This window comes from Haemaphysalis longicornis, unplaced genomic scaffold (genome assembly GCF_048455015.1).
Source record: "Haemaphysalis longicornis isolate Haplotype H1 unplaced genomic scaffold, Haemaphysalis longicornis Haplotype H1 scaffold_4, whole genome shotgun sequence".
In the NCBI taxonomy this organism is placed as follows: domain Eukaryota; kingdom Metazoa; phylum Arthropoda; class Arachnida; order Ixodida; family Ixodidae; genus Haemaphysalis; species Haemaphysalis longicornis.
In genome coordinates this window covers 100,132,070-100,158,809 of record NW_027526361.1, presented here as the reverse complement: position 1 = coordinate 100,158,809, position 26,740 = coordinate 100,132,070, and the positions used below count along the sequence as shown (strand labels likewise).

The 26,740-nt window shown below is 47.1% G+C and overlaps 1 protein-coding gene across 1 annotated transcript in view; it reads left to right on the top strand.

The window, feature by feature from the left end:
• LOC144179873 (solute carrier organic anion transporter family member 74D-like) overlaps window positions 1-26,740 on the top strand; it is a 56,655-nt gene that overhangs the window by 26,180 nt on the left and 3,735 nt on the right. Inside the window, exons 6-8 of the mRNA XM_077708297.1 lie at window positions 18,206-18,344; window positions 24,593-24,777; window positions 25,257-25,321. Of these exons, the coding sequence (XP_077564423.1) occupies window positions 18,206-18,344; window positions 24,593-24,777; window positions 25,257-25,321 (389 nt within the window). The remainder of the gene's footprint in view (window positions 1-18,205; window positions 18,345-24,592; window positions 24,778-25,256; window positions 25,322-26,740) is intronic.

Sequence of the window (26,740 nt, the reverse complement as noted above, 5' to 3'; positions counted from 1 at the left end):
CTGTATTGTAACCTCGCCCGTCGGGGCATTGTTCTTTGGCTTCGGCTCCCCTCTCGCTATGAAGTAAACAGTTACGTTGGCCTGTCAACTCTGGACCTCTTCCCGGCTGCAGTCGGCCTTCCCGGTTGCAACACCTGGTTGGCAGTGGTCGGATGGCAACTTCGTAACACTTGGAGCCAGCGGTGCGAGACCCAACACCACGGACGTCAAGGCGGCTTCGGACTTCGCAGAATTCGCGGCGGTCAAGGGTGAGTGCGGGACTTTTCTACACTGAGTTTTACCAGGCTTCTGAGGATAGCTGGTAGGGCGTGTGTTTTTGTAGCGTGGGTTATTCGCGCAAAACGTTTTTGGAGCAGTGGGAAAGCAGTACTCTAGACCGGCCATGAATTTGAAGGCGTTGAAAAAACCGCAGTTGTTGTAGCTTGCAAAAGAGTTGCGCTTGAATGTTACGGACGTGCTGAGAAAGCCAGAGCTGATACAGGCTATACTCGCTGTTGGGTCTGACGATGACGAGCTGTCGGAGTGCATTGAGCTTACCAATTACAGGGAGACCGCTAAGCGTCAGGCTGCAGAGACAGAGGCTGAGCGCCAGCGTAAGGAGCTCGAGAAGCAGGAACAGGAACAGGAACGAGTACAGGAGCTCGAGAGGCAGAAACAAGAACGGGAACGCAAGGAAAGAATGCGCGATCTGGAACTCAAACACGAGGAAAAGATACGATGGTACGCCCTCAATATCGAGCGCATCCGAAGGGAAAGAAAGAGGCTCGAAAGGGAGAGACTCCAATGGGAGAACAAGCACCTAGAGCATGAAATTCAACTCGAGCAGGAACAAGTGAAGCCTGAGTTAGAATTGTTGCTCAGGAAAGACCTCGTTTGCGAGGAAAGCACCGTGTCAGCGCTGCCAGTAGCAGGGAGCGCGAGTCGGAAGCGACGGTTGCGGCCCAGCAGCGCGGCGAGGTGGCTAAGAGAGATAGCGGAGATAGCGCATTTCCGGAGGCTCACGACAGAGGGCGATGTAAGTCCACTGAGAGCGGAATTGTGTCTGTTGGTTTCGGAGATCTCGGCAGGGTGTTTAGATGGCTCAAATTCGCGGGAGGCCTCGGGAGCGGCTACCGGTCTGAACATGAACATTTCGCGAGATAGCGAGGTTTTGCTGGAGTGCGTAAACCATGAGGCTACCGGAAGGCAACACGAGTCCGCTGAAACGGAGGTCGTTTCTTCGGACGGCGGCAGTCCAGAAGAGACCGACGTTGTGGCAAAGCCTGCTGCCGAGGCAGCGAACGGTTTGCACGGTTCATTTGGGAGAAATGACGATCTCGCCACTGCGCAAGCCGATTCAGTTCTGCCACCAGCTCAAGTAGCTGACCTCGAGCAATGGCCAGCCGAGCTCGTAGAGATTCAGGTTTCTGGGGCGGCTCAGCCGTCTCTTGAGACAGGGCACCTTGAGTGTAGTGTAGAGCTGACAGTGAGAAAGGAGAACGGCAACACACTTTTGCCTTCGCATGCTGAGGCTGTCGCCGAAAGCGTGAGGGACGACGAGGTAGTGACTGTTGGGAACTGCAAGATGTCTAATGAGCTCGTCGTGCCCTTGTCACGCCCAGCTGATGCTCTCGACGATAGGCCAATATGGGCTAAGCTAGTTGAGATTTCGGTGGCGCCTGTGGCTGAGCCGAACTCGGGAACCGATCAGCCTAGAGGAGAGAACTAAACACGTTCCGACGTTTGCTTGCCGAACGCGTTCGCGAAAAGGGGAGCAACGAGGAGAGAGGGAAAACTTCTGCGCGTACTTGAGGTACGTGTTTCAGTGCGGGCACGCCAAGGGGTAAAGCCGTGAGCTCGCATCGCGCTAAGGGAACGCCGCCTAGAAGCAGTGCGCGCCTAACGTATGAACGGGGGAAAATCCCGCTCGCTCCTCCGCGCGCTCGACTGTTCTCGAAGGGAACGGCCGGTGTCCTCTCACGCGGTCGCAGTCGCTTTCAGAGAGCAGCCACACCTAAAGTGCGGTACAAAAAGGGAAAAGCTCGGGGCAATGACGCGAGCTCAAATCGCAGCTCTGTTCGCGAGAAGTGGCCTGTAGACGCCTGACTTTCTCTATTGCATTGTTTTTCCTGAAGCAGGTTTCGCCCTTTACGATTACGTTTTTTTTTTTTTGTGGGGGGCATTTCCAATCACGCGAAATGTCACCTTTCAAGTTTGTCTACTTGGCTAAAGTACTGCTGAGCTAAAATATAACTAGAGTAGTTAGTTATTCGCGTATTTTTTATCGCAACTAAAATCCTGGTAGATCTTCAGTGTGGATTTGTCTTCGCACTTGCCGGCGATGCGGTTGTGTCTTCCTGTGTTGTTCTGTTGCTTGCCTGACCAAGCCAGAGACGTTCTTGGGGAGCCACTACTCGTCCTGTGATCGGCCCTGTGAAGCTCCAGCACGGTGTCGTACAGCCCAGGCCTGGAGTCGAGCGTCTGCCGAGCACTTCACTTCGACCGCATCCCTCCGGACAACGGTTGAATACCCTTATCCATCGGGATCTCGGACCCCCGGCGGAGAAGCTGTTCCGAATCGGCCAGCACCGCCGTACTTTCCCGCATCACTCCTCGGCTGTGCGGCGAAGCCACTGCGTGCGCCTTTCAGCCGTCAGGCGCCACCATGTCGGTGACTCATCATTCAAGTTTCGACAAGCCGGGCCAGACGCCTCGCTTTCAACGCGCTTCAAACTCCGGCGGTTGCCAGTGGCACGTCGAGACTTGTTCAAGGACACAGAGGCCTCGCGATCTCAGCGGAGTCCTCCTCTCTCCCCTCTCTCGGACTCGACGTGCGCCGAGGCTACCGATGACTCACGAACTCTGGAAAGGGCGTTGTGTGTGTCTGTGACGTTCGTGGCGTGTTGCTGCTTGTTGGCGTTTTGACCGTTACGGCTAGAAGCCGCCCATAGAACCGATAGAAGCCGCCCAAGCGCTGTAACTCAATTTCTGTTTGAGCAGCGAATCCATGCTGTTACTCTGCTTGAGTCCTGTATTGTAACCTCGCCCATCGGGGCATTGTTCTTTGGCTTCGGCTCACCTCTCGCTATGAAGTAAACAGTTACGTTAGCCTACGGCTTCTGGACTTCTTCACGGCTGCAACAGCGGCTGGACGCTCGCATCATACATGCTACCACTCGTCTGTCGGATGCCGCGGAGCTCGGATCGGGTGCCCCGCCCAGCCGCAACAGGGACAATAGAATTCACTTGTGCATTAGGTATTCGGAGGTGACAGTGGTGATATGCTGCTGCTGTCGCTGACGCGCGTAAAAACGGCCACAAATCGTGCCGAACCAAGCTCCCGGAAGGCTTCTGTTGGCGTTCGAGCGCTGTGCCAAACCGCAGCTCCTTCTTTTCGGAGTGCCGTACACGTACTATTTGCGTACAGACATGACCATAACAGGTTGATTAGGGCGCGGAAATGCAAAAAGAAGCGAAATACACCAAAAGCATCGCATGAACCCCTATCAGCAGCGCAGCGCTTCTTCCGTAAAAGCCGCGAAGAAGCAGTGGCAGGCAGCACATCCATCGCGAAACTCGAGGTGTATGTATCGGCGGTGAGATGTTTGAGTGGCGCCCCTGGCTCTCACGCCAGCTTAGGGACTCACGCCGCTGTCGTCTGCTACATTCGCACCGCTGCCAAATTCGCGCCGCGGTATTCCGCTTGGGAGGGGCAGCAGTGCCCGCGCTAGAAATCGCCCGCTTGGGTTCTCTGCTGGTGCATTAAAAAGCGTATTTCCAGTAATCCAGTTATTTCGCCAGCTTCAGACACCTTTGAATATTTTCAAGCTGTATCCTGCACAAGTTTGCAGCACACCGGGAAAGAGAGAACTACTTTCTTGGAGCATCGCTAAAAAGATCGTGCGTAACTCGGCCTTTCTAGCTCTTTTGCAAGGTTCAGTGCTCAGTGCTCCTCGATAAGTATTCAAAATGCGCAGGCTTCCCTACAGTATTTTTTAGATGCTCTTATGAATACTCAACAGTCTAATGCCTCGCACCAAGCAGCGGGTCCCTACAGTGTAAAAAATATATACTCTCTACAGGTTCTAAATCGCCTGTCCTCTAGTGATCCTCCTTGTACGAGTTCTTTTAGAACATAGTATTGGGAGGTTTTGTTTACTCACCAAAACAGGATGTTTTTAAGAGATAGAAAGGTGGTATTTACGCAATTTTAGGAAATGCTTGGGAGAATTTAGGGTAGTTAAAATGGAGCATTTATAACTCCCTCAGGGCGTTTTTAAGTGATGTTGATGGAGTTTTCAGGTGCTTGAGAAGTATATTCTCCCTCCCTTGAGGGAGCATATAGGTATTCAACTTCGGGGTTGTTTTCAGGAGGGTTTCAGGGAGCATTTTATTCTTCTTAATGGAGTTTTTACAGAGGTTTAGGGACCTTATGGTAGTATTTCAATGCTTTCTTGGGTAGCTTTTACAAACCCAGAAGGGAGTTTTGTCCCCCAAGGCAGTATTGAGTCGTGCGAAGAAATTTTCTTTTTGCACTCACAAAACGTTTTGGAGTCTATACTGAAAGAAAGAGCAGTACGTTAATTACCATTAAAGACCTTTAATGAAAGGTTTACATTTGGGGTGGTATTTCGAAGTACAATGGTCACTTTCTCAAAGCTTGGAGAGGAGTACTTGGCTTCTTTTTTTGTAATTGGCCTACAGCATAGATGCGGTTTAAAGAAAAAATAAAGACATGCTCTATGCTACCCTTGTACTTTCACACCTCATGAAAACTCGAAATTATCATGCAAGAATGAAAAATGGTTGTGACATTCTTAACACAGATTTATTGTGGTTAATGACCAAATACAAACTGGAAAAAATTGTAGTTTCACACAAAAGCATATAAGGTAATAAATTAAAACAAAGCGTAAGCAACATTATTGAGATTTTTTAAAATTATGAACAATCATTTTATAGCCATAAAAGGCAACTGCCCTACTGATGTGACAAAAACTAATTAGATCTGCGGTCTTCCCACATGGATCGGTACTTGCAAGTCCTAAAGCATGGTAAAAAAATCTGGAAACTGCGGGTCGTCCTGGGGTATTTCACATTATATATCCAAACAATGTGAAAAAAACACCACAGCCCTGTAAACAGTAAGGGTGCAAGGAAACAAAGGTGGCTATATCAGCATCAGTGGACTGCAGGCAGGGTGCGAGGGGAACTTCGCTTCTGAAAAAGCAATGAAAACAGAAAAATCAGTCACACCCTAAAACAGTTTACGTAAAGACACGCTCAAAATTTTAAGACACACATAAATGAAACACAAAGCGGACACCATGGTTCAAGGGACCTAAAATAACTGCAACAATTTGGTTAGTAACCAAAGGTTTGCTATGGGTCCATAGGACCAGGTTTGCTATAAACTTTAACCTGAATCACGAATGCAACAGTGCTGCATTAAATTAAGTGTAAAAACGGGGCTTGAGGTCTTATCGAAATGCCTTTATCTCGCAGTGGACAAAATCAGGCTGACGATGATGAAATACGGAAGCTCGTTCATTCGAACCTGAAGGGGACCAAAAACTAGTTCAAGTTAAGTATAGTTCGAATTAGGAAGCAGGCGCTAGGAATGAGAGTTCAGCTTTTTCAGGCCTATTCTGCAACTGTAGCTGATCGCAGGCCCAACGATCAGGCACTACAAAAACCTGCAACAGCTTTAGCCGAACAATGGCAGCACCCGCTATGGTAGTCAAAACATGCTACGGCATGCTCCAGAGTGCTTGCAAGCCATTCAATGAACTTTGCACTAAGTGCACACCTGCTTATGCCTCTCACTTATACTATTGGGTCTCTAGTAAATTTGTTTTGGTTTCGCAATGCACTGTATTCACTAAAGGCCAATGTTTATCTATCCAAGGAGTAGTGAAAGGCAGGGGCTGCTATTTCGAACTGACTGTTGTGAACACCGCCCCGCTCGAATTATCAGGAGTTCCCCCCCCCCCCCCCCCCCCGAGGACCTGGACTACCACTTTAGATTAGCTGTAATTTCAAATTAATCAATTCCAAACTAACAAGCTTGCACTATGACATTTGCGTTTTTAGAACAATAAAAGGTTTTTACTCGCCATTGTGGGGCATCAGTAGTGCATTCATTATCAGTGTCTGTAGCAACCTCAGCTTGCAATTTGATCACAGAACGTGATGTACGCCTGCCTCCAAACAAACAAACCTAACTTGAAAACTTAACTTACTGACACAATTGTCATGTTACGCTTTTTTCGCTGTTACGGGTGCCTATCAGCCCACTAATTATTGAATGGCACATTAGATGGTCGGTCGAAAAATTTTTATTTACAGCCTCGAGCAACAGGAGCAGGGGTAGGATAACAACTGTCTAGTATACTGAGATCGTTCAGTGTCATAACCTATCCATGCAGCTTCATCAGCTGAAATGTTGCCGACGATGTTTCAGTGACTTAGCAGCGACGGGAATTCAATTTCATAAGAATTCGTGAAAGACTGGTGAAAGTTTTGCCGAATCTGTCACCAGTCCACTTGGTTGAGAGACCATTGCAAATGCGTCAAGAGGGCCATTGTGTGTCAATGGCCAGGTGACACCCAATCAGTGGGGGAAACAACTACCAGCATCAGCGTTACAGCTTTCTCAGGCCAATAAATCAATAAAGATTGTTCCACTGCTTTATATTAGCTCGATGTCCCGTAGTAGAAAGCAAGCTTGCATTCTCGGAAAAATCTTAATCATCGACTTTGTCCACTGGTCCCTTTCACTCAATACAACGTGAATAAGAAGAGCTCCTGAGGCATATATTATCCCGAAGCTGATCGATGGGTACAAAGCTCCACTGCATACCACCGTAAACAATTATACTGCTCGTTCTGGAAAGGCTCTACCTGATGCTACATGACACAGCATCTAAGAATGGCAAATACAACTGAGAAAATCGCCCGCCACGCTGGCTCGGTGGCTATGGCGTAGTGCTGAGAGTTTTTCTTTACAGCACCATAAACTGGCAAAATAGTGGACTGGAATGGCTGGAAAGTGGGTAAAATTTCAAAACTTCAAAGAGTTAAAGACGTGTAGAAGCATAACCCTAACGCACCTAAAAAAAGCCTTATGAATGGCACACCAGCAGACTGAAATGACCCTCTGACGTATGACTTTTCTTAGACTAATCTGTAATACTGTAGACAAATATTACCATAGTCACTCGAATGTCGGGTGGCACTGTTTTTTAAAAAGTTGTTTAGGAAAGTTGGGGGCCGTCTTACATTCAAGGATGTGTGTTTTCTGTATTTCCTTGACATTCAACGCCATCTCACAGCCACAGGATAACAGCTTGCAGGTTTACAGGCTTGATTTCGCTTATTCAAACGCCGTGGACACAGCTGTCAATGTTCTGTGCTTGCTTGTGTGCATTGCCGATTAACTTCGAGAAACACCTGTGTTCGCAGCACAATGGTGCCGACCAAGCGGTGCCATTACACTGTGGTTCTTAAGCGGAAGGTAGTCTTGGAGGCAAAGAGAACCTCAAATCTCTAAGCACAGGGTGACTTCAGCATGGATGAGATAATGTGCGTTGATGGCGGAAGCAGTAGAGCGAACTTTTCAACGGCGGCGCTGCCAAGCGAATGGCCTTCACAAGACCTTAGAAAGGACGACGCCACGGGGTGGAGAAGGATGTCGCCGACTTTATCCGGCATCAAAAGAAGGTGGAATGCGTCTGACGATGGAGGAAGGAAGGAAGGAAGGAACAGTACAGGAAAGGCAGGGAGGTTAACCAGGATACTGTCCGGTTGGCTACCCTACTCAGAGGGGAGGGGATACGGGAGATGAAAGGGAAAGAAATCATAGCGGTATATAATAAAGGATAAAATGAGAGGAAGAAAATTAGGAAAAAGACAAGGCGTGACCAGGCAACGACAAAGGCGGTACAAAGGACGCACACAAAACCAGAAAATGCACAAAACTAAGGCGGTACACTGATAAAATTGGCGAACTAAGGGCACTGCACTGTAGTAATGTCCCTACAATCGTTCGGACGGCCCGTGTCCTTCAAAAAGCGAAGTAAGGCTTTTGTAGCCTTTTCGGCCTGTGACAGACAACGCCTATGACACAAAATTGTCTGTGCTGTAAAGGGGTGGTCGTCGAGTCGGCGAAGTGTGGTGGAGAGCTGTCGCCTCGGCGTTATGAATCGGTCACAATGGCACAGAAGGTGTTCAATCGCCTCTTCGGTGACGCACATATCACAAGCAGGGCTGTTGGCCATTCCAATAGTATAGGAGTAAGCACCGGTGAAGGCAATACCTAGCCACAGGCGACAAAGTAAGGTGACGTCCGAGCGTGGCATGTTATTAGGTAGGTGGCGCTCCAAATCGGGGTCGAGCGAGTAAAGACGAGCGTTAGAGAACTCTGTTGTATTCCACTTAGCGAAAGTGACTTCGCGGGCAATGACCCGCAGCGACCCTGCTGCATCAGTGCGTGATAGAGGGATGCAGGTCAATCTTGCACTTGTGTGGGCGCCATGAGCCGCTCTATCCGCCTGTTCGTTCCCAGTAATGCCGCAGTGGCTTGGGAGCCACTGGAAAACGATATCATGTCTATGCCTGACTAATGTGTCATATAAGCACCGGATTTCAGCCCCAAATTGTTCGTATGGGCCGCGGCGGAGGGCAGACTGGATGCACTGAAGAGCAGGCCTCGAGTCGCCTAGCACAACCCATTTTTCTGGCGATTCCCGCTGGATGAATATAAGGGCCTCCCGAATAGCTGTCAATTCAGAAGCGGTATGACGTCGTCGAGTTTGAAAGCTTAAAATGAATTTCGGTCGACTTTTGTTCTGCCGGTGCTGACGATGGAGATACTACAGGCAAAGTGAAGGGAGATCGAAAACAGTTGAGGTGTCGCATGGACTCAGTTCAAGGCCAGCAAGGGCTGGGTCACTCGTTTTGTGAAGCAGGTCGGGTTCAGCCTGTGATGGCGGACGTCTGTGGGACAAAACCTAGCCCCTGACATTAAGGAGAGGCTGGTCGCATTCCAACCCTTTGTTGTCAAGAAGCAGCTGAAAAAAGAGTGGGACAGATCAGTAACCCCAATCAGACGCCAGTGTATTTTGGCATGGCTGTGGCCTTCCCAGTGAATGAGAAGGGTGCTAAACAAGTGAAAAATAAAACTGCGGGCTACGAGAAGCTGCGCGCCACCGTGACGTCATGTTGCACAGCTAATGGGAGAAAGCTGCAGCCCACATTATTTTTAAGGGGAAGCCTTCCAACTGGGAAAGTTTATCCTAAAAACGCTGTCGAACGAGATCATGAGAATGGGTGGATGAGTGGTGCCCTCATCAAAGATTGGGTGAAGTCTGGCACTGCCAATGGCTCTGCTGTTTAGGGATTCACTCCTGGTCACTCCTAGGAGTCACTCCTACTGTGGTTACTTGACAAGTCCGTGCTTTCAGGAGGTGGTACAGACATTGCGGTAATACCCGGCAGTATGGTGCGCCAGCTAGAACCGCTCGACACGGTTATCAACAAGCCATTTAGGGACAGGCTGCGGAATAGTTACAATGACTGGTTGGCGCTGCAAAACCACTAACTCACACCTACTAGGCGCATCAAGCGTGCTTCACTCAGCCAAGTGGCAATATAGGGTAACTGCAGAATGGAGCGAAATTCCGGCCGAGGTAATTGTGCGGGCCTTCCATATCTGCAGCGTCTCAAATACGCTGGACAGAAGTGAGGGCAGTGCGCTGTGGAAAGAGCCTAGCAACAAAAACGACAGCGATGTCGACAAAGACGACGTCGACGAGTGAGCATGGAACATGCTAAGACGAATGCCGCAAGCGCAATAAATCACATACTTTAGTCCCAAGTCCAGTGCTGTTTTTCATTCGGCTTACATTCAAGGTAACTTTACTTTATGACCTTCCAAATTTCGTGGATTGGTTTACAATCGAGGCCGGCCGAAATTCGAGCAAATACCGTAGCTCCTTGACTTCTAATAAGTTAACCGCTACAAGCAGTAACTAAAATAAATGGAAACAGTTGAAATGAAATTGCTACTTGAACAGGAACTGCGAAGCGGTCCAGTGCTGTGAACACTACAACTTTACGGCAAATAAGCTTTCAGAATGCCAATTTTCAGAAAACTAATCTGAAACCAATCTGCGAGATTGCTTTAAATAAAGCAAAACCACAATTAGAATTTAGAAGATCACTATTTATTCCCACAGTGGGGGTTTACAATACTACTTTCACATTCCAGTCATGGGACAAAGTTGTCAGAAAGATTTCGAAATGCACTCCTCACAAGGCCACTCCAACTATACAGTTACCCCACGTTAATCTATGCCAGCCTCAATTCTAGGTACGCCCCAGAACCTTAGGAGGTCACAAAATAAGAGAAGCTTACCTCTAATGTAAGCCGAATGAAAAAAGGTGTCGGACTAGGACTAGAACATGCACTTTATTATGCTTATGGTGCTTGTCGTACACGTTCAATGCTCACTTGTCGTTTTCGTCGACGCCGCTGTCCTCTTCCCCCAGCGCTGTCCTCACTTCCGTCCAGCGCTTTCGAGAAGCTGCAGTTATGGAAAGCCCGCACGATTAGCTCTGCCAAAATTTCGCCCGAATCTACGGTGACCCTAGTTTGCTACTTGTTAGAGTGAAGTGCGCTTGATGCCCCTGGTAGGTGTGAGTTGCGTGTCGTGCAGCATCAACCAGTCATTGTAACGCTTCTGCAGCATGTTCCTAAATGGCTTGTTGATGACCACGTCGAGTGGTTGTAGCTGTCTCACCATACTACCGGGTATTACTGCAATGTCTGTACCACTTTCTGAAAGCACGGACGTAACAGCTCCTGTCAAGTAACTACGGTAGAAGTGACCAGGAGTTACACCTTATACCGCAGAGCACACGGTGATGCTAAACAGTCTTCCCCCGTTCTTTGGTGAGGGCACCAATCATCCATGCATTCTCATGGACTCGTACGACTTATTTAGGGAAACCTTTCCCAGCTGGAAGAGTCTACCGCTTAAAAATGATTTAGGGCGGCTACTTTCGCCCATCGGCCATGCAACGCAACATCACGGTAGTGCGCTACTTCTTGTAGCCTGCAGTTTTGACTTTCACTTGTTTTGCGCAATTCTCATTCACTTTCCACAGGCACATACTGTCTAATTAATTCATACGGCTGTCTTTTGCGTATTTCATTCTTTCTTACTTGTATCAGATGAATGTTCTTTTGTTTTTGTTTTGTTTTTGTTTTGTTTTTTATGTTTTCTTTTTTTTTTGCTTTTTTGTTTTCTGTGCTCACGCATTATTTTTCTGCACCGTCAGAAACCTCTCATTTTGATGTTTGCGGAACCTTGGGAGGCTCACAAAGTTGATGTGGATATTTTGTTCGGGCTGCAAGGCATACAGTACCTTCTTCCGAAAGTGGCTTTCGTTATGGCTGCGCACAAGAAGGTGCCTATCCGCAGTGCGCTTTGTTCATTCACATGCAAATGCAATGAAAAGGCTTGTACTACGCCACCGCAAAACGGCGCAGACAATGTTTTCTAGAGTACTCGAAGGCGGGGCTTTTGTGCCCCGAATTTCTATCGTTACCATCGTTTCCGTAACGAACTGAATCTCAACCCAAACAGTTATGACATGATTAATGATTACGGCGTTGAAGGCTTGAAATACTCGCTAACCAACGCTATAAATAGTATACGTGCCGGTTTTCCGTGTAACGAGAATCGAAGCCGGTGAAAATGTCCAAGCACCTCTTTATTGTTTTCTAACTCCTTCAGGCGTAAAGAACAAATCCTGAACAACCCGGGATGACGTTCGATAAATTGTAGAAAAGTACTCTTGCTCTCTCGTCCTGCACTCAGGAGCCCGAACAATAACCAGCTCAATTTTACTGTTAATTACTACTCCTCTTCTTGAGTGCAGTTTTATTATAAAGCATATCTGAATATTGGGAAGATATGGCTGTGGGAAACGTACCGAAATATCCCTCCAGGTGTGAACAAACATAGTGTTACTGCATTTTTACAACACACTGATTCATTTTAATTGCTCAACAAGCCTGCATAGTGTTTCGAAGACTGGTATAAAATCAGCACACGCCCATACACACACTAGCATATTTGGAACTCAACTTACTTTTTTTTTTGCGCCCCATAGTGCATATCGGCATACTTTCATGCCATGCCAGCGTAAAGTGATGTGATACAATATTTTCGAGTGTTCGGCAAGGTTGTAAAAACTGTTTTACCTTACATACGATTACCGTGAATCGTAATACCTTCCGCCAAAGGCCACAGCCCCGAGGTCCTGTAATTTATGTTTTGGTCTTGAATTTTCGATGTTGTCGGATATTAGACTCTGGATGTTCCCTTTGTTCGAAAGATTGCTGAAAACAGAAGCTGACGCCTAGATCCGACTCTGCGCGCTCCTCACAAGACCGGCTTCGCACGAATGGGGTGACTCCGGCAATGTTGTTTCTCAAAACTATACTTTAAATCAAAAACTATGCATTAAAACATGCTCTGAGCTAGTGCGTGCGATTTTAAGTCTTTTATTGTGATAAAATGTTGCCCATACGCAAAATATGGTGTGCACAAGCATCAAAAGTCAACCGGGCGCAGAGAGCGAGCAGCAGCAGTCAACAGCAAAAGTCAACAGCAGAGAGAACGAGCCCGTGTGAAGCAGACGACAAATGCGAAAATCCCTAAGCCGACGTCATGGAGACACGCTTCGCAGCGCCACCCGTGGTCGGGCTCACCACGAATATCCAGCTGAAACTTTGAATGCATATGGTTTTTGTAAACCTATTTGTGCCAAGTGGTCACCTGTTCTATAAAAACCACACTTGGGGTTCAAAATGATGTCACTAAATACGGCACCAAGTACCCACAACACTCTGAGGTGCATCTTAACCCAGCGCAACAAAAACACTGAGCACAAAATGAAGAAACGACGTTAAAGAATCGCTACACCGTGGGCACCTTGAGCTCGCAAAAGCCGCTGTTAGCGCTGAACTTTACCCCTTTAGGGCTTCGATTAACTAGTACAAAATATCCCCCAGTAATCATCCAGTGCCTGATACCTGTCGCGGTGGCTCAGTTGCTGAGGCGTAGTACTGCTGAGTCCAAGGACGCGGGTTCGATTCCCGGCCGCGGCGGCCGCTTTTCTGAAGGAGGTGATAAGCGAGAACGCCCGTGTGTTCAAGATTTCAGCGCACGTTAAAGGTCCCCAGGTGGTCGAAATTAATCCGGAGCCCTCCACTACGGCGCCTCATCGCCTGTGTAGCTTCAGCGCGTTAAACCACGTAATCATTATCATCCAGCGCCTGTCAATGTCGCTTCATCTACATCACTTTATAGTCCGGCGTAGTGTTGACTCGCGACATTAGACGAAACTGTACTGCACTCAATAGCGCGGCTACCCAGTGCGGCGCAAGTAGCTGTCATTTGTTGGCGCTTCCAAGTGAGTCCGGGGTGCAATGAATTTTATTTACACAAGCTGCGCATGCGCCAAGTACGTGGAGTACGGTGCGCCGCGTCGAACGCTTTGAAACGTAGTGGGGCCGGTTTTCGCGCCAGCGAAACGGCACGAACTTCGAGCCACCCACTTCATCTACCGCTGCTTGCCACCACGCCGCACTGTACAGTAAAGAGGCCTAAATGGAATCAGAAGTGTAGAAACAAAGATTAGACTGCCGTGAATGCTAATTTTCCCCTCGTAGCAATAGCGCTGGCTCATTATCGAGGAAAGTGCCAGAAGTGCGTGCACAGGCATCGTCGCACCATACGCTTTCTAACACTACAGTTCGTAACATCACGAATAGCCAATGCATGGTGACACGGGATTTGTGAATCAATGTCTCAGCTACGTGCTGCTAATCACGGGGTCGTGTGTTGGATTCCCAGGGAAGGGGGGGGGGGGGGGGGGGGGGGGGGGGCGGCTATTTTTCTGATTGGGCAGATGAGAGGAAAGGATCGCTTAAGTCGCCAGAAATAAATATTAATGGATTCCCTGTTGGGTATTTAGGAATGCGCGAGCCTCTCAATTTGAGAATCGTCGTGGTGCGCAAACCTTTCTCTAACTTTAGAATCCCGCCACACGGTGTTTCTCGCACGCCCCTGCAGACCGTGGTAACTGCGCTTCGTGTTCTAACCGTCTCAGTGGTGAAGCTTGCTCGCTTCAGAAGCAGCACTGGCTGCCTGTCGCTTCTTTTGTTCTCTACCAGTATCATCATTTCGTCGCCGTCATTCACATTCGAATTTCGTCTGCTGCCTCCACTGCCTTGTACTCCCTCTTCACTCCGTCTCACAACGCGTACAAGAGGTGATTGGAAGCATGCGTGTAAGAGGTGATTGGAAAAGTCTCGGAGGAAGGCGAGCCGCGTTTCGCCTTGACGTTTCCGTTGCCACTATACGCCTCGAGATTCGCGATCGCTGCGCCGCCTGCCGCCGCTTCTCCGCGGCGTTTGCGGGATTAGCGCTGTGTGGCTGATAGGTGGTCATGCAGTGTTTTGGTTCTCTTTCGCTTCTCTTTGCCTTTCCGCGCACTAAACAACTTGTATATGGGGACGTCTGTAAGCTAACTGCACGTTTAGGGCGCTTAAAAAAAACAGCTGCGTCTTGGTAGAGCGCTCGAACGCCAACAAGAGCTACCCGGGGAGGCGGTTCTGCGCCCTTCTTGGCCGCTCTTGCGGGCGTCGGCGACGGCAGCAGCATATCACAGCTGGCACCTTCGAACACGTCAGCACAAGTGAATTCTATTTATTGTCACCTCGTTTAGACATGACATTGGCACTGTAAGAGGTTGTTTCGTTTTGCAGCGCAGACAACAAATTCGGCTTTGCTTCGAATATGTACGTCGTAGAAAAATATGTTTCGGGGATGTGATAACCCAATAGCGTACAAAAACTTGTGCCTTTTATGGGAATATAAGCCACGCGAAAATGTTAAGTACACTCAAAGGCTGTGCATTGTCAGATATGTGCCCACTCATGCCCTATGGTAAGAACCAAGGTATATGTTAATTAAACCACGGGAAAATGAATGGTCTGCAAGTCAGGAATAAATAGAATAGTCGTACGGGAATAAAAAAAAAACGAGTGCAGCTTCTGAAATGCTAAAGACGTTTGTTTGAGCTAGGTAGTATTCACCAGACCAACTAGATGCGAAATGCACTGATATTTCGCTAGACATGGGGGGGGGGGGGGGGGGGGGGGGGGGGTGAGGAGGAGGACGCTCAACTGTCGTTGTTTACAAATGCGGAGCGAAATCAACAAAGGAACGTTTTATTAATCACACACACAAGCTGCGTGTTCACTTTTCGTTTGTTTTTCGCCTTCAACGAACGGCTGATCATTCGGCGGACGCATTTTTTGAAGAATACAGGGTAAGCAGTTCACAAGAAATACGAGGTGTCGTTGAATGAGTTGATTGATTGATTGCAGGGTTTAACGCGCCGACGCAACGGAGACGATGAGGCACGCCGTAGTGGAGGGCTCCGGATTAATTTTGACCACCTGGAGATCCTTAACGTGCGTCGAAATCTCGTACACACGGGCTCGTTGGAAGAGTGTCGTATATGATAAGGGTCTCTGATTTCGGTTTATGCTAGATTCTGCAGTCTCCCTGTGTCATACGACGATGTTTCGAAGAAGCGTTTGGTCGCGGTCGCGGATTACTCTATAAGCCCATCTTCGCGCTTCTCGTGGAGGATAAATGTAACAGATGAATCTTAGCGAGCGCTCACCTCGGGACAAGACGACCCAGCATTAAATTTGTCGTCGTGTGCTGACTCCGGAGTGTAATTTTGCATTATTCATCGTACTTCTTTGGTACAATGTTTGCGAAATTTATGCAGCATTGGCTTGTTCAGGGTACTGATATCTGATATGTGATATTGGCAGGCGTAACTTGCGTGCTGTCAGGTATGAGTGCTCCGCTGGATTTTGTAGTGCACAAAGTCGATTTACATCATAGTGTGTATGGCCGCAACATGACCACCGGAGGAAACATTGCTTACGGAGACACTGCCACTAAATTTCAGGGCAGCGGAATTGCAATCAGCTGCATGCAAATGCTGGCTTTGGGACGCCGGCCTGTGACACACGCCCGGCGCTTATATAGATCTTTCTAAGATCGCGTCATAAACGTTTATACTCTCGTGAACACACCAGGCTTGCAAACAGAGTGCCTGCTCCACGTTATTCCGCATTTCGAACGCGGACAAACGGTAAATCGGTGTCTTTAACGAGCCCCAAAAGCAGCGCCGACAGGGGGGAGCGGGCCGGGGACTCCCGCGCCTGCTTTCGAAACGGGCCGCTAGGGGGATTTCAGTGGCGCCCCTACAGGCCGCGCTTGAGGCGTATAGGCCGGCAGCACTAGAAACACAGCTCGACTGCGATCAATCCTGACACCGCTTCGGCTGACGTCACACCTCTCCGTACGCACTCTGTCGTTCTGTTCGACTGTCGCCACTCTCCGTGGATCGATGCGAACTTTTTTCCGGCATGTTCTATGTACATATATGCTCACGCATAGGTAGATACAAATACAACGCAGAACCATGGGCTGCGATACTTCAAAATATCGCGTAAGGCTTGAATATAACGAAGCTGCACGCGACCTCCACAACCATCACCACGTTGTAAGTCCTCAATTGCAGCCGATTTGCTTCTTTTTCTCTGCCGAAATCACATTCACTCCATCATTGTTGCTATAAATCATAGCTTCCATCATTTTTTGGAAGCGATAATCATTGGACATCACCTTGGAGGGGCGTGCGCTATGACGTGTCTTTCTCGGTCCGAGCAAGTGTTGCCACGATTACTGCGAATGCTGGAGTTTCTTTTGTTTTTGTTTTTTTAGAGGGGGTTGGCAAGCTGGGACAATTTCCCTCAGTGAGTATGCTTGACTTGGCAAACGTGCGCCAGGTACGCTGGGCGGTCGCCGTGAGGCACGCACACCCGACGGCTCGGCGTTTTCTTGGTTTGTTTATCTCCGGACACGCAAACTAACGATTTGCTCAACAGCTTCGCTGCTAAAAAACGGAATGCCGGTGTGAGCAACATTTGCGCGGGCGGAGATAAAGAAGCCAAACGCATGTGGTTTAAATTATTCCTGATCCCTCCGCTGCGCTGCACTTAATGACCTGGTTAAACGTGAACGCATCCAATTTCGACGTTTTTATATCTAAACTATTTGCAGGAAAATTGCTGCTCTGCGCCCACTACAACCATCAACTTCTGAGTCATGGCATAAGGTAGAATGAGCGCAACGAACGTACGGAAGAAAATGTTGGAATATTTGAAAGGAATCAGAATGGTGAATTAAAGAGCCAGATGTCCTCCTCCTAACTTGATTTAATGTCATCGAGCAATACTTTCGTCTGATTCGTATATATCGGTTATCTCACGCTAAATACTAATACATCGGGCTTGGAGGCTTGTTTTCTTTTTCTCCAAGTCTAACTCTTAGTGGGAGCACCCTACATCTAGAGCTTCAGACTATCGAATCATCAGCCTTGTGTTCGTTATGAAGATTATTATTTTGGTTGATCTCCGTCTATGTAGAGTGGCTACGGCCTAGGCTATACAGACTATCGAATCATCAGCCTTGTGTCCGTTATGAACATTATTATTTTGGCCGATCTCCGTCTATGTAGAGTGGCTACGGCCTAGGCTATACAGACTATCGAATCATCAGCCTTGTGTTCATTATGAACATTATTATTTTGGTCGATCTCCGTCTATGTAGAGTAGCTATGGCCTAGGCTATACAGACTATCGAATCATCAGCCTTGTGTCCGTTATGAACATTATTATTTTGGTCGATCTCCGTCTATGTAGGGTGGCTACGGCCTAGGCTATACAGACTATCAAATCATCAGCCTTGTGTCCGTTATGAACATTATTATTTTGGTCGATCTCCGTCTATGCAGAGTGGCTACGGCCTAGGCTATGCAGACTATCGAATCATCAGCCTTGTGTGTGTTATGAACATTATTATTTTGGTCGATCTCCGTCTATGTAGAGTGGCTACGGCCTAGGCTATACAGACTATCGAATCATCAGCCTTGTGTCCGTTATGAACATTATTATTTTGGTCGATCTCCGTCTATGTAGAGTGGCTACGGCCTAGGCTACTATAGCTTTTCTTTTTTTGCGAACAGATATTCATTGGAGGTGGCTGCCTCTCTCGCTTTGCAGCAGGACTGTGGAGAACTCCTGCATGCGGCAGTGCTCGTGCTCATCAGGCGTCCACCGCCCCGTGTGCGACACATCGACTGGGATCCAGTACTTCTCTCCTTGCTTCGCTGGATGCACTCCTCAGTCTTCGAACGAAAGCGTGAGTATCTCCAAGAGCCAGTAGGTACAAATGAGTGAGCGTTGAAGACCCGCCTGCAGGTGGTTAAACAGGGACCCAGTGTGCTGAGCGTCATAAAGAGGTGCAGTACAAATTTATCGTATTGTTTAAAGAGTAAACATTGAGGGCTACTTCCACCGAAAATCGAACTCCCGTCTTTAACGTGACACGTTGCACTGATATATCTGAAAGTCCCCAGGGACAACATGGTTGACACGAATGCTTATATTGCCCCTAGAAGGAAGTCTTTCCTACAATTGATGTGCGTAATTGTAAGACTGACTTTAAAGTGGTTGCGTGTACGGCCGTCAGGCTCAACATGCGGGCACTTGGAATCTTGTAGTTTGCTTTCGTACCTTTTCTGCGCATTGCAGAGAAGCCTACGCACGAAGAAAAATTCGCTGGGATATAAACGGGATATAAACAGCGGGATAAACGCAGATCAAGAACAAAAGGTAAAGAAAAAGAATCACGCTAAGTTTTAGGGCACTGAATGAGCCCCGCAAGAAATCCTGGGCGGACTCTGCGTGAGCGTGACGGATGCAACCAGAATGCTTACGCACTGCGACAAATTTCTAATCGGATTTCAGTTCACATTTTTCAAAGCTCTTATTAGGAGTAGTACACTTGTAGAAAAAATTATTTAAAAATTTCAGTTGTCTCCATCTTCTGAGGGGAACTCTTTCACGCTTGCGACAAGTCATTGTTGATGAGAAGTTATTTTCGTTTTACTGCCACAAACGAATTCTGCACGAGGAACTAAATGAAATAGTTGTTACCGCCTTAAGTGCTTGTCACATTGACATAGACTAAAGTTGGAATGCTATCACTAGCTGTCTCTGACAGGGCATGACCATCTGTTTATTTTTATATTAGGCAGCGCACCGGCCCCACAGTTTGTAAATATGGGTGGACAAAGAGAAATTATAAATTAACGAAATCTTGATTGGGTGCCTAGGTTTTTCGGCGTGTCAAGCCCACGCGTTTACTTTTGTCTGGCTGGTGCATCGACCTCCAAATATTGCATCAGAAAAAATTCAATAGGGAGAAAGGTACATCTAGACAATGCAAAGATGCAATGAGAAAAGCACCGCACCACCTGGATACGTAAGAGACCGACCTAAGTAAAGTTAATGTTGCGGAGTATTCGAGACATTTCTGGCACCCTAGTAGGCTTTTATTGGGACTGGAGCCTTTTTAAACACACAGAAGGTGATCATCTTAACAGCGTCACCTTTTATTTTAACAGTCGAATAGTATTTAGATTTTGGTGCTTTTGTAGCGTGAGCTACACTGGCTGAGGTTGAGCAGTTTCGCGTGGCTCCTGGAAAGCCGTGCTGCGCATGCGCAAGGAGCAGTGACGTCTCACGGCGCGCAGCTGGCGCGCCGGAGTCGCCGCCGCCGCGACTGGACTGGCTCGATTGAATTGGAATTGATTTGATTGGATTGGATTATATTACATTGGATTGGACTGGATTGGACTGGATTAGATTGTTTTGGATTAAATTGGATTGGACTAGATTGGATTGGAAATCGTTTTAGCAGCAGTAAGTATTATAATCAGCTAATCCTAGACAACCAGGAAACCTAAGAATAACCAGCTGAACCTTAGCTCACGCTGGCGTAGCCGAACTAAGCCACTGCTAATTTTTTACGTCCACGCTGTTCATACCGCGTATCAGTATTATCTAACAAGAAGAAAAGGAAATTAGATAACAAAATTAAATTATGTTTGCTCGCAGGGTATCTTTCCTTCTAGATTTTTTTTTCTGGTGACTTATAAGCCTTATGGGCCTTTTTTGCTGCGCACGTATTCCCTCTGAGCGACCGCTGTCGCAAGAATATCACATGGGGTTCTTTTATAAGGGGTATTTTTCAAGGGTAGATCTCGGTGAGTGTCGGTTACTGCGTATGCGTGGCTGTGTGTTCACTGGCGATCACAGTGTGTCTATTCATAGCCGTATGTTTGTCGCCGGTATGACGGCGCGCGCGCAACGAAACACATCTCGTGAAAACAAGTCTTTAGCCCCGGGCCAGGCCGCTATGCTTCTGAAGGTTGAACCATAACCACTCGGCGGCGAGTCCACGCTTATAACAAGGTATACTTGCGGTTTTTGTATTAAATCTTCGTGGCGTGACTTGAAGCTTGGGGAACGAAGAGAAATTTCTCATCGCTTGAAGATATCCATCCAGTTGCAATAAAAACACAACAGAAATTAGCAGACGGTTTGGCTGCGCCAGCCACGGTAACACGTGTGAAGAAGAAGCATTGTTAAATACGCCACTGCCTATGTGGGCACTGTGTGGATGCGTCACAAATTCACATTTTGGGCGTCTAAAGCACGCAACACGTGTGCATCGAGGCACGCCGTAGTAGGAGGCTCCGGGATAATTTTGGCCACATGGTGACCTTTAAACACCTTGCTCTGACAACATTGTTGGCTATTGGGTGCAGCAGCCACTTAGAGGGAGGAAGGTGGAGCAGAATTTGTAAAAAAAGAAATGCAGAAAATGGAAGAACTACAATACTTACAAAAAAGCGAACAAAATAAAAAAAATATGCATGTGATGCGTCACCTTCAGAATACGGAGAAAAAACTAGAGACCCGAAAAAACAAACCGAAATGTGCATTTCGAAAATCGCGAAGATGAATCAACAATGTGACGGTCTGCATCTGCACAACTGGATTGATTGATTGATTGATTGATCGATTGATTGATTGATTGATTGATTGATTGATTGATTGATTGATTGATTGATTGATTGATTGATTGATTGATTGATTGATTGATTGATTGATTGATTGATTGATTGGTTGATTGATTGATTGATTGATTGATTGATTGATTGATTGATTGATTGATTGATTGATTGATTGATTGATTGATTGATTGATTGTTGGGTTTAACGCACCGAAGCTACACCTAGAGCTCCAGATTAGTTTGACCCCCTGTGTATCTGACGTGCGTCAAAATCTAGACACACGGGCGCTTTCGCTTCTGTGTAGATTTAGGCGCACGTTACATGCATCATTGGCGAACTTAATATATTTAATTGTGTATACTAGCGTGAGTGAAGATACCTGGTCGAATGGAATTTTAAAATCCAGAGCATCCAAAAAATTAAAAATCTTTAAAAAGTATAAAAATAAACTAACGAATTACAAAATGTGTCTTACACACCGCCCTCAAAAATGAACACAAACGACGGGAACTTCAAACGACGGGAACTGAATTTTAAAAATGTGAAAAAGAACCAAGCATGCTCTCCGTCCTTCACCTGCCGAAAAATACATAATTGGCGTAGGTAAGTCTCTTAATGGCTATAATATTAGAAACATACATCATCTGCGATAAGAAACAAAGGAAAACTACAAAACAATGCTATAACCCAACGTATTTGGCGGCCCATAGTCAAATCTGGCTAAAAATACAGACGACGAAGACAAGAGGCGTAAAAAATTCTTCCCATCAGTTGACAATTCTCTGAATTTGTGCAGAATTTTTCTCATAATGAAGCACATAATGCTCTTGCATTAGTATACGTCGTTGCGGCTCCAGAGCCGCTCCCACGAACACATGCCACATATGTGTCATGTTGTTCAAGCAAAATAATTCAGTCATGTTAATGCCAGTACCCTAGTGAAGTGTTTAAGATGATCTTCCCCGCCAATACAATCACATTAACTCAGCACAGGGGCTCTCACAGAAAACAAGCGCAGTAATAAACGTAATAAACAGAGGACGAGGTGAGGACAGGACAAGCCCTTTTCCCTTCCGAACAGGTTCCCACATAAGTTTGTTGTTTTAAAGCTACAACTACACAACTTACCCCACTAAATGTTATCCTTGAAGAATCATTGTAATCGCAACGACTGTGCATCAACTTTTGCCGCTGCAGGTCGTATTTACGTTTGGTTGATGCTTTGTGAATTGTTTCTGGACAGGTTGTCATTTTTACTTAGCGTTCACGCAGTAGTAAAGCAAGGTATTTATACCACCCGGCACAAGCCATCTGAGAAAGCCGAAGCTATGCAGGCACCATCGTGAACAGTGGCAAGAACACTAACTTTTGAAATTGGCAGTTGTAGTTCCACACATAAGAGTTTGGTGCTGGGCCTGTTTGTACATACTTGTGAAAAACGGAAAAAACCCAGCTTTTTATATATGGGACATGCAATATTTTGCCTTTTCCTCCTACTCACGGGTTTGGTTAAACTGTTCTGTTCCCAAAGTCCCGGTGTGTGTGTTGTGGATCTATCTTTTGAGGAAGTCAAGGTATGCCCTGGCGACGGCAACAGCATCCCAAAGGCAAAGAACATACGCGTCCTGGGCATGCTGATTCACCAGTATGGTAACAACGGATGCATCCTACCGAGAGTGTGCAATAAAAGAGGAGGAATGCGCGAAGAAAACCTTGCCACTCTCGCGCACTCCTTCGTGTTGTGCCACATCACGTACGTGGCAGCGTTTCATGGATGGAAGAAGAGCGACAAAAATAAGCTCGACGTCATTATGCGACGGGCGTACAAGACGGCCATCGGACTACCCGAGGCCACCAACACGAACAGACTAGTTAGCCTGGGCGTCCATAACACGCTCAACGAAATTGCTGAGGCCCAAAAGGTTGGCCAGCTGGAAATGCTGTCGACGACCAAGGCAGGAAGAAAAATCTTGGAGAAGCTCGGAATTGGATATCACACACAACAGCGCCACAAGGGTTCGGTTCCCGAAGGCGCACGCGGCAGAATCCGGGTGGAACCTGTCCCGCGGAACATGCACTCAGAGTATATATGACGGCACAATGCCAGCAAGAGCCAAGGCGTTCACGGACCTGCATGCCAACGACAAAGGCGCTCGATATGTAGACGCTGTGGAATACGCAAGTACAGACGGCTTCACGGTGGTGGCAGTCGACGCTGAGGGGAAACGAGAGCGGCAGCCAGCATAGCAACTGAACAACCAGAGGCGGCAGAAGAGATCGCCATCACACTGGCCATCGTGGACCCGGGAGGCCGAACGGTCCTTAGTGACTCTAGGCAGGCAATGAAGAACTACGCCCGTGGAAGAATCTCCCCTGCGGTGGTGACGATATTGCACCAAAGACCGAATGCGACAGACATGTTAGAATCAAGTGGTTCCTGCACATGCAGGGAAGATTTCGGAGAACAACGACAACCGCAACGGGACCACACACTCACGAGCGCGAGAATTGACAGACCGCGCGGGAGACTGCGGACGACTGTGGTTCCGTACCAGGGATCGCATGACAAGCTTCAACGAGATCACGAAGGCCTACAGGACGACCAGACGAACGCTGCCGCCGCCCTGCAAAGGGCTCAGGCGGCAGCAGGCTGTCATATACAGGCAACTACAAACAAGAACGATCCCGAGCCCAGCGATCAAGCGCAAGATGTACCCCGACGACAACTGTATAGGTGTGTCGAACGAAAGTAGCAACGCTCCTACACATAATTTGCTACTGCATCAATTTCCCGACGGAACCAGTGTCAGGGAAGTTACCGCCGGCGATGGAAGAAGCAACGCGGGAAAGAAACCAAGACCTACAAATCAAGGCCATCCTGTGGGTCATCGTGGCACTGGCTCGGCAGGAGCCAAGCAGGCCGCGAACGGCTAGCGGCACTCCGGCCGCGGTTGGGGTCTAGAAGATGACGTAGGCCACGTCTGAAGTCTGCATGCAGACTTTACTGCAGGATCTATAACTGTTTTTTTTTTTCAATCAAATCCAATTGTGTACGCGCCTTCATAAACTGGGTCTTGTTGTTTGCCACTAGTTACACGTACATGTAAGACATCCCGTAATGGGTCGCTGTTTTGTTGCTTGCGTAACCTGCAACCAATTTTCAAGCCTACATATGGCTTTGTTCTCGCAAAAGGACTTGATCCGCTACGACTTCGCTATGGCGCTGGTCTTGTTGCTCGATAATATTTCAATCATTCGTTCCTTGATTATTTAGGCGGACAACTTAAACGCTATCGGCAAAAATAGTAATGATCAACGTATTCCTCTCCCAAAGAAATAAGTTTGTTTTGTCAGTAATTCTCTTGAGCGCAACGATTTGTACGAAATTTTTTCTTTGCATTTGCCTGTATGACAGTATATTGTGATTGAAATTAGAAAGTCCTTTAATGCAGACTCGACCATTAATGAGGTGCCGTTACTTGTGCAGTCCCTTGACCACAAGGATTGTGGCATCTTCCTTTTTCAGGTTTTTAGCGACTGCCACTGCCTTGTGGCCACCAGCGACTACGCCAGCTTCCAGAGCGGTGATGTCACCTACGGCCATTGCGAGCTAGACTGTTCGGTGGCATTATGGACGTTTACGGCTGTTGTTTTTGTAATTCAGGTCTGCTACTGCACCACTCTCGTGGGATCAACGCTTTTGGTGATCAGGTATTCTTCTATAGGCTGAGCGCCGTCATGATTCACTATATGTAGTGCGTATATCTAAAACTTCAGTTATATCTGCCATTTCCTCAGGTTACATAAGAAAAGCCGCTATAAGATTCCGCACAAAAAAATTTCCTTTTAAAGAGCTTCATCCTGACGCTAAAATATGAATGCGGTAATAGCCGCCGATTTATGAACAGTCCACTATTCATTTTCTTTTTCGCATAAGTGTCATAGGAATGCCCTCCCCGTAATAGTCTCAGTGCTGGATGCGCTACTGGGCTTAGGGCGTAGTGTTGTAGTCCACACAGTTTCCAGAAACCTCATCATAAGCAATATCAAGTAGACCAACTGAAGTAGACATGAGGATATCGATTTGTTCTTCCCGCGCACTCTCTTCTGCATTCAGGAACGAGAATAGTACTTGCCATAAAGTTTGTTTTCGGTTTGCACCTCCAATGTTTTTTGCATTCTCATTTCAGGTCTCTCGACCCCCAAGACAAAAGTGCAGCGCTGTCTATGTTGTCCGCTCTAATGAACCTATTTGGTGAGTATAATAAAACATTCTGGTCGAACGTTAGATACCTTGTGACCAACGAATTCGATGCGACGGCCAGACATCCTAGCCCCGTCAAGAAGGTGCGATTGGTGTAAAACTGGTGTAAGTGCTAATGACTATCCAAAACATTGAAGTCTTGGTTTCGTTTCCCCGCAGTATTGTTCCTTGAGTCCATACGAGCGTAGATGCAGACATGTGTTTGGGGTTACTTTCCATTGAGGTTCACCGCACCATCATGCTTAAGGCTAACGCACTTTCAATCATGTGCAAATAGTGCGGACTCTGTTTTGGTGCTTGTGGTAACGAAAACTCAAGTTACCTAAAACGTGGAAACGCTTTCCTAAACCTTTTATTTCAATGCTGAAGAGAATTTCGAAGTTTAAGTTTCCTGCTCAACCTATTCGATTGATTGATTGATTTGATTGATTGGTTGATTTGATTGATACATTCATGGATTTGATTGATTTGATTGATTTGATTGATTTGATTTGATTTTATTTTATTTGATTTGATTGATTTGATTTGATTGATTTGATTGATTGATTTGATTGATTGTATGGTTTAACGTGCCGACGCAACGCAGGCGATGAGGCGCGCCGTATAGTGTAGGGCTCCGGATTAGTTTTGACCACATGGGGATCTTTAATGTGCGCCGAAATCTCGTACACACCGGCGCTTTTGCTTTTCGCCTCCATCAGAAAAGCGGCCGCCGCGGCCGGGAATCGAACACGCGACCTTGTGCTCAGTAGCACAACGCCTTATAACCACTGAGTCACCGCGGCGGGTTTATTCGACCTTATTATCAGACTACAATCCCAATAGTTGAAACTGCTTTTTCCCTCTTTTGCACGGGTGACGCGGCTGCCTTCAAACAACGAGGTGCGTTGCGACGCTTTGGAACTGACTTAACTGACTCTCAGCAAAGATTTTCTTGTTTCGCCAAAGCTAGGCTGCGGCTCAAGAACGTTGTTTGTGTGAATAAAAGCCACACTAACACTAATTAATGTGAAAGGCAGGGGAAATGCATGGTGTATATACAATACCAATATTCCAGAATGTCTAAACGTCATTGAGAATGGGCACACCATAACGCACCACTAAAGTGTGTACGTGTCTCAGATGCAGGATAACCATGCTTGATTTCCTGGAAAAAATATTGCTGCTCAAAATCTCCATGCTCCATGCTTAGTTTCCATGCTTAGTTTCAGTACTATTTCGCTTTTTTACACGCTGCAATCCCGTTTGATGGCGGCCTTACTTATACCCAGTGTTCATACCTGCCTGGTACTTTGAATCGCTGTATTGACTTCGAATTGCGAAATACGTGACACACAAAAAATCAGTAGGGGCAAACGCAGTGAAGATTCACTGTGTGATATTCGCAAGTCACATGATGAGTTATAGAAG